Raw genomic sequence first — 8,741 nt, 5'->3', positions numbered from 1 at the left:
TATATATATATGTATATAATATATATAATATATATATTTTATATATATAATATATATTTATATAATATAATATAATATATATATTTTTATATATACATATATGTATATGTGGTCCCGAAATTAAAATATATCATTGCTAGAAAATTTTCGAAAAATAAAGTAAAAAAGTGTACATTTTTATTTCAAGCAATAGTTTTTGAAATATAAGAACTTAAGTATAATTAATAGATGACATTTAGACGGCTACCTGTCAATGAATCGCGTGGTATTGCACTGAGAAAAAAATAGTTAATTTTAAATATTTAGTTCAACTAAACATTTATTTACAGTAAATAAATATTTGTTCAATAAAAAGATAATTGTTAACGTCAAATTAACGTTTCTTATGTATCAAATAAATCTTTATATTTAATAAATATTTAGTTGGCAGTATTCAATTAAATATTTATTAAAATTGACTATATTTTTTTTCAGTGTAGTAAACGCGCACTTCAGCATTTGAATATAATCCGCGTGTCTAAACGTAGTCCGTAATTGGTCACATTTAAACCCTTATTGACAAATTTGCTTAAAATAAAAATTTACAAATAACTTTTCAGTCCCAAGTTTAATTTCTGACTAAGATATTTTTCACAATAAAAATTCTTTACAGAATTTTAAATGTGCTGATAGTATTAAATTGATGATCAAAAATTAATTTGTGAATTAGATTATTATTTCAGTTAAATGATTGTAGCCGAGATAGGATGCTACGCATAGTATGATTGAGATAAATGTATTTAGAAATTTATACATATACGTATAATTATTTTTATCATCTAACTTTGATCGTATACGTATATTTGGCAGCTCTTCTTATATATGATGTGATTCATCACAAATCGAATATTCTTATTATCATTTTTTTTTAAAACTTTTTTACTGCGTGATATTTTGATTCGCAAATTTCGATACCCTGTATATATATAAACGTACGTATATATAAACATACGTATATATATATATAAACATATATTACACTCTATGTATAATACAAGATGTCCTATCAAGATTGTAACAACGAATTTGAGACGAAAATTCTAGTACCAAATGTCAGACCTATAATAATGTATGATTTATAAATATTTAAAGTTAGCGAATTGCACCGCCTAAATTTTGCACGTTTAGATAGTAAAGTGTTAAAAGCTGCTACTCGTTGCGTCTTGTTAATATCGATAGAAAGATTATATTCACGATAAGATAAAGTTATTTATTAAGTGATATTTCTAATTATTGATATTTTAGTATTGGACTTTTCATTTCTAAATAATCTCAGGAATTTTTCTTTAAATATTGTTACTGAACATCCTGTATATAAAATATATACGTCATTATTAATCATTATTAATCATCTCACATTTCGACATTTGTCATCTATATTCTTCCAGTTATCTATTCATGAAATTATTTATATGATTGATGTATTGTTAATGCGATCGATAATCTATATTATTCTATCATATTATTCCATTATTATATCATTTCGCGCGATTTCGCATCAGGGAAATGTAAAATAAATAAATTCAGAGAAAGGAAGTTAATAGAGTATAAAAAGGATGATGAGTATAAAAAGGATTTAGAGAAAGATAAAAGCAAATGATTTATAAGTAAGAGACTTGTATTATTAGGTACGATCGAAGAGCAATCCGCCAACGTAAACAACAATCTAACCGGGCTGAGGATACAAAGTAGCAGCTCCATCGAAAGCCTCACCGGTTACGAAGGTGAGCCTTATCGTCCCTGAATCAACCCATATATAATAGAATCGTACAATAGAATAGAATAAGAACTCTCCTCTCTTCTTCATGTGATCAAATTACGACGTAACTTATGAAAAAAATTAAACAAAAATTGATAAATAAAGTAATTCCAAAGAGATAGAAGAAAAACATAAATTTTTGTATTGATTATATACACATTTTTAATAAAGAATATATCTAGATAATAAATGAATATATCTGAATCATTAGATTTATTAATTTCGCAGATCTCCGCTTCTATCAAGTAATTAATTGAATGGCCTACTTTTTAATCATGCTTCTTTCAAATACTGTGCTATACTGATGTTCGAGATTTTATTGGAAAACAATGGCGGTTGAAGGTTTCATCACAGAAGCGCGACAGATATGTGTGGCGAACTTCGATATTTTCCAGTGGCTGCCATTAATAACGCGTTTTACATCCTTGACATTAACTATTATCCGTAAAGTGCAAGCTCGAGATTTTTAGTTTAACCAAAGTTATTCGCGGTCGCAAACGAAGTTATTCGCGATCGCAGACAAAGTATGGTACACTTTCATGATAATTAACTTACAATACACAATGATTTACAGTATTATTTATTAAGCATTTTATATCTGCAACTGTAGTCTAAATTTAAAAATTATCAGCGCAGAAGCAGAGTATAAAATTATTCATGAAATGTAAAATTTCTACAGTAGTAATCTATGTATAGGAGTTAATATTACAATATAATATCACAATAATTTGAAGCTACGTAGCAGCTGATAATAACCCAGCATGTTAATCTGTCCCACAAAACCAAAGATCCATATAAAAGACATTGCAGTTTATAGAAAGAGACTACACAGCCACCAGTCTTTACATGATCAGTAATAGTATAAAATTAAAGCAGGAACCAATGATTGATTATGACATCATTGATTTATTCAATGATAACAAATCTAACAACAGTCAAAACTTTCGAACACAAAGAATTGTTGAAATCAAACATGAGGAATTCATTCTTATCGATGTCGCATGTGTGCTTTCTAAATTCTTTGGAGTAGAATCTCACTTTAAAAAGTGAAAATTGAGCATCTTAAAAAAAAATGGCACAATTTTCAATTTATTTAACCCTAGATCACACACATGGATTTTCCAGACTTAATCAAAATTTTGCTTGCTCCAGGAAAAAGAAAGGAGAGTTTTAATAACTTAACAGTGCATGTAAAACTTTTTGTCATTACAGACCTATACAGATATATTCCTAAATCTCAGAGCTTTAAAATAAAAGAAGTCTAAAATATTAATCTAAATCCCGATGTTACAATGCGTCTTCAATGAGAGCCATGATATGTTTTTCGAAATTTTTCTGGAGAGTCTAAGATTAAAAAGTGAGATTTAGTCAGAGACAATACACTTTAAAAATTTTAGAGAATGCGCGTAAAGTATTGATGGTGGAAAGACAATCGACCTATAAGCGCACGAGCCGACTGGCGCGGTGCGCGATGAGTCACAAGCTACAACGTCCAATTATTCGGCTGATGCTGAGATGAGCGTAACTGCGAAATGTTGCAGGGCGTAACTCTCCGCACGAGAACTCGTCGCACGAGTTGACGCCATCCGAGTGGTCTGATTGGTCTGAAGAAGGAAATCTGCCGGCAGGCTGCCGCGGCATCGTCAATCCCAATTATCCCGGCTTCCAGCATTTGGCACCTTCTCTACTATCGGACACAGACCTGACTGAGGACGAACACGATAGTTATTCCGATTACCCGCCACTTCATCATCATGAGATAGCTCCGTTGCCAGAGAACGACAACGAGTACAATAACAATATCAACGACAGTATCAATCATCTCTGCGGTCAACGCAACGATCGCAAGATTTTTTATGAGAAGCCCAAATTTAATATACAGGTATAATATTCATCATTAATTGAATAAACTGATCGTACTTGTAACATCGTAAAGAATCACAAAGATGTGATCGAGAATATTAAAAATTTAGATGCTTGTAGATATGTGCGCCATCATATAATATATTTGATAATATATGCATCTCTTATGTTAATGCGAAAAGTTTTATTTTGTATTAAGATTTCTCCATTCTAACCCAGTGAGAAATGACAATGAAATCGATGTCGTTTCTATTATCATTTCTCACTGAGAAGATTCTTTTTTCTTTCGAGACAAAAAATTCTGAAGATGTTGAGTGTTTGACGAATTTAGGTCTGTTTTTTATCTCTCTACGAACTGATGCATATATTGCAATAAGTTGAAGTGCAACATTAAATATACGTTTGTTTCAACTTATTGCATCGGTTCAGAATGCAGCAATAAAAACACAGATTTTTTATTTCTTAAGAAATACATCTGTTGATGATTTTTTCTTTTTGTCTGAGGCTTTCTTTGATTTGAAGATTTTCAATTTTCAAATGTTTTAACAGAAAGATCGTTACTGAATTTATCTCTCTCTCTCTCTCTCTCTGTCTCTTCTCTCTCTCTCTCTCTCTCTCTCTCTCTCTCTAAAAAGAAAGAGCATTTGAATAGATCTATGTTAACATTTGTCGTCAGCAGAAGGAACTAATTTGAACTAATTTTTTTGCATGAATCATGTCATGACAATCGTGTAAATTCTTTTTAAGTAAAAATAAACCTATTACTAAGAAAACCAGATAGTCGACATAAGTTATCAACGCGTAAAAATAATCAAGCACCCTTCTACGAGCACATATTCTCTCGTGACATCATCATGCCATTCTCGTCTCTCTCATGTTTCAGACTGTGACTTCTCTGTATGAGGCGGTGGTGCCGCCTTCGGAAAAGTGCATCAACTACGTCAAGAGCGTGGAGGTCTCTAAATCCGAGGAGAAGGCGTTTTCGCCAGAGCCAGAGGAGGTCATAAACGGCATCGTCGAGGCAGAAACTCACCTGACGCTCTTAGACGAACGAGAGGAGAGTCTGGCCGACCAGATTACAGTGGTTCGAAATTTTTTAATTTTTAGTTAAAAATTTATCTTTTTAATTTTATTTTTAATAAATATAAATGCAATGTTATAATGTCCTATTATCATATTTTTAAAATTATTATGCATCATTTTATTATCATTTATCAGTAAAAGAGAGAGATGTTCAAAATATTTTATATTGGAATATTTTATGTTGTTCGCATTTGGACGAGCTTATTTGTAACACACAATTATTCTTTTAAGATTAGTAAGTAATGACAGAACTATTTTATATATAGAATAAGAAGTCCACAATCAATTTGATTCTGCCATCTTCTAAAACTGAAGTTCGTTAAAGAAACGGCATGTTTTAAAAGAAAAAGTCAGTCTTGATTCTAAAATAGACACTTTGATGAGTATTGATATTAATAAACGATAAACTTTTGAATATTGTTCATTTTTATTTTTAACATTGATAGACGGAAAAATTTTAAATTATATAACTGATACAAATTCTAATCAGACTTGTTCTATATATGTGATGCAACTCTCAAAAAAATTTTTTTTAATATTATTGATTTCAATTCTGATGTATTTCAAATTAAAAATACCCAAATTAAAAATACATTGCAATTCGGTATCATTCCTCTGCATGCTTGGATAAGACTATCTCAAATATATTCTTCATACTTTATATAAAATTGAAATTCATAAATGGAATAATTAAAAATTCACAGGAAAAAATAGCAGCAGCAACAAGAGAATAAATTCAAGAAAAATTTCGAAAGGAATTAATTAATTTATATGTTGATAAGATGGAAATACGACATGGAAAGCATTCTATTCTTAAACTATCGTATTTGCAAAAATTACAAACGTTAATCATCATTAGCTAATAGAAAATTTTAGAATAATTTTGATTGCTCTTTCATGTCAATTAAAACTCCAGATCCAAAACTGTTTGGAAAACATTGTTTAGAAACAGTCAAATTATATCAAAAGTTATATTCTTAGTATCCGATGCTAGTAATTACCCATAAAACTTTAATTCATTGTAAGTAAATTTTAAAGAATACAGCATTTTATCAGTTGGATATTTTTGAGTGGAATAAATTTTATCACAAGAATTAAAGGAAACACTTGAAAGGATTTAAAAATTCATACGCTTACAGATATCTATTTTTAATAGATTTAACATATTAAAGGATGATATAAGTGAGTCTATGGTATCATCAGATCCATTTATATCGTTTTTCACTTTACAAAATTATTTACGACAGTACTTCTTTACTATCTGCAGTCATTTAGCTATTGATACTATCAAATTAATTCTTTAAGTAGCAAAGAAGATGAAAATGATTACGAAATAGAGTTTGAGAAAACATATATAGAAAGGAATAATGATTTTTAAATAATATTAAACTTTTTCCTCCAAATAAAGATGACTAAAATAATATTAAGATAATGTAATACATTATAATGTAATACAATAATAAAATAATGTATAACAAATAATTTTAACGTAATAAAATCAGTAAAATTAATTTGTTTATTAATTTTTTACATAATTTTATAGAAATAAATTAATAATTTTGTATAATTAAAATAAAACTATTTTATTGTCAATTTTAAATCTTTTTTGTGCTTTTAATTTCAAAACTGTAAATATTTAAAATATATTTAATAATTTTTCATATATTGAAATAGATAATATTATAGTAAATAAAAATAATATTGTATATAAAAATAAATTTTTTTTTATATAAATAATGCACATTTTTTAATTAAATATTGTAATGTGTAAATTTTTTAGTTAAATAATTTATAAATGATTAGTTTTAGTGTTTCTGAGTCGTAAAATATTTTTATGGAGATTTATATTTTGGCAAAAAATTAAAATTTTTAATCTACTGTCCACTGTGCAGGTGGATGAATGCGCTCCCGAATTGTCGCAAGTGACTTTTGAGGATAAACGTGAGAGGGAAGTACCCGTCGAAGTTGAGCTAGTAGAGTTGACTACCAGCGTGAATGAAAGCCTGCAATTTCCGGAGATCGAGGAGATCCTGGACTCTGGAAAGACTAGCGAGATCAGTGAGGTGAGCTCAAAGGTGATTTTCTGCAACCATTGTGCAATTAAGATTAATTGTAAGTTAAAAGCACATTTTGACGCGATGGTTTTTATAATATAACAATTGTAAAACATTATCGTTGGAAACATAGATGAAAATGACTAATTCAAATAATATTTAAATAATATTTAAAAACTTTAAATAATATTTAAAATAGATGTTTATTTTGTCTTGATTTTATTCAATATATATAAATTAAATCTTATTCTTTCTATTATAATTATAGTATTTTTAATTGTCATAGTTTCGTTAATTTCATTAGTTATATTAATTATATAATTAGTTTTAACATTCCTTAGTTTTAACAGTCCTGTATTTATCCGTGATCTAAACTGAACTCGCTTTGAATTTCATTAAATCTTGCTATTGCACGCATTATGTTGTTCATCCATAATTAAACTTAATTATCATAGAATACACAATTTCCGCGGCTTCTCTGTCTGAGACCTTTTTAACGTTATTATGCAATTGATTTGCATGACAATTACTATCCCGATTAATCCTATTTCCTGTCATTGGGTCTCGCGCCTATTTGACTCGCGATATTCTCGTGTATGGTCGATTAAACACAAATGATTTCGGTGTGGGTGCAGACGGAGGACGTCATAGTGGAGCACATCGACCTAATACGTGAGGCAAAGGAGTTGCCTCATTCAGATCGCTCCAAAATAGGCAACCGTCAGCCGGTGACGACGACGTCAACGTCGACGGTCGACGACGACGAGTCAGAGAGCAACAGTGACTACTCTGAGGGCTTCGCTGAAGAGCGGCCGACCTATACGAAACTGGAGGAAATCGATTTGCTCTCGAGTATTGGCCGGGACATCGGCGTTGATCTTGAGAAATACGCTCAGCCGGTACCGGACGTGGTCGCGATGGAATCAATCGAAAGTATGCGACAACCGCGGTCCACTTCGATCATCAAGGATCACATGGATACTAACAAGCTGTTGGATCGCCAACTTCCGGAGGCGTCCAGCGCCGATGCTCGGAAAAAGGAAAAGATGGTTAAGAATCAAGCAAAGCGCCGTCAGCAGCAACAGCAGCAACAGCAGCAGCAACAATCGCGAAACTCTAACTCTCAGAGGCGTCTCGACAAGCGCCGGGTTGACATCGATAATGGATCTGGTAAATATCTCAATGTGTCTTTTTAATCTGTTCTATTCATTCACAGTTTTGATTTTTTATTTTATGTTTCTATATTATCGTTTTAGTAACATGTCTACAATATTAATATTATTTCTCTTTAATCATTTAATATTTTGCTACAATTGGTTTTCAAATGTTAAACATTATTTTCTTTTTGATTTTTAATATCTTGTAATTCTTGTATTAAAATATTTTTTTACAGAATAGATTTCTTCTGTCGTAGATATATTACCGATACATTTTTTTTTGCACAAATTGTTATTTTCCGTATATTTTTTATATTTTTAGTGCAAAACATATAACCGTTTTTAATAAATATGTGCATTTTATGACACTCACGTTCTACTGGAAGTAATTAACTGGCTTACTTTTCTTAGTAATTGAAAAAAAAAATTTTTTTGCATTGGTGGTTGCGACTCAATGTCAGTAACTGTTTTAAGTATAATAATTACACACGGCCCTGAAAACACTATTTTTAAATAATTACTTTTTAAAATATTTTTTCAATGCCTTAGGTTTATAATTCTTAGTATTATAATGCTTGATCAAATCTCTCAAAGTAAGCTTATATTAAAATTAATTATCTATTAATGAACTTATATGACCGAATAGAGCAATAAGATCCTTGATTTTTATATTCAAATCTTCCAGAATGATGAAATATTTAATTTTTAATTGAAAAATTGATATCAAATATTAAAATTTGCAACGAATTTTAAAAACATAGAATAGGATATTTATAATGTACACAT

The 8,741-nt window shown here is 29.7% G+C and overlaps 1 protein-coding gene across 1 annotated transcript in view; it reads left to right on the top strand.

Moving 5' to 3' along the window:
• Nucleotides 1–8,741, top strand: part of LOC105626369 — a 20,847-nt gene that overhangs the window by 2,281 nt on the left and 9,825 nt on the right. The window contains exons 3-7 of the mRNA XM_012207670.1: nucleotides 1,668–1,763; nucleotides 3,340–3,680; nucleotides 4,545–4,742; nucleotides 6,637–6,807; nucleotides 7,434–7,968. Of these exons, the coding sequence (XP_012063060.1) occupies nucleotides 1,668–1,763; nucleotides 3,340–3,680; nucleotides 4,545–4,742; nucleotides 6,637–6,807; nucleotides 7,434–7,968 (1,341 nt within the window). The remainder of the gene's footprint in view (nucleotides 1–1,667; nucleotides 1,764–3,339; nucleotides 3,681–4,544; nucleotides 4,743–6,636; nucleotides 6,808–7,433; nucleotides 7,969–8,741) is intronic.

The sequence above is a fragment of the Atta cephalotes genome (genome assembly GCF_000143395.1).
Source record: "Atta cephalotes unplaced genomic scaffold scaffold00005, whole genome shotgun sequence".
In the NCBI taxonomy this organism is placed as follows: Eukaryota; Metazoa; Arthropoda; class Insecta; order Hymenoptera; family Formicidae; genus Atta; species Atta cephalotes.
Note: the sequence above shows the minus strand (reverse complement) of the source record. Positions and strands in the feature narration are given on the sequence as shown.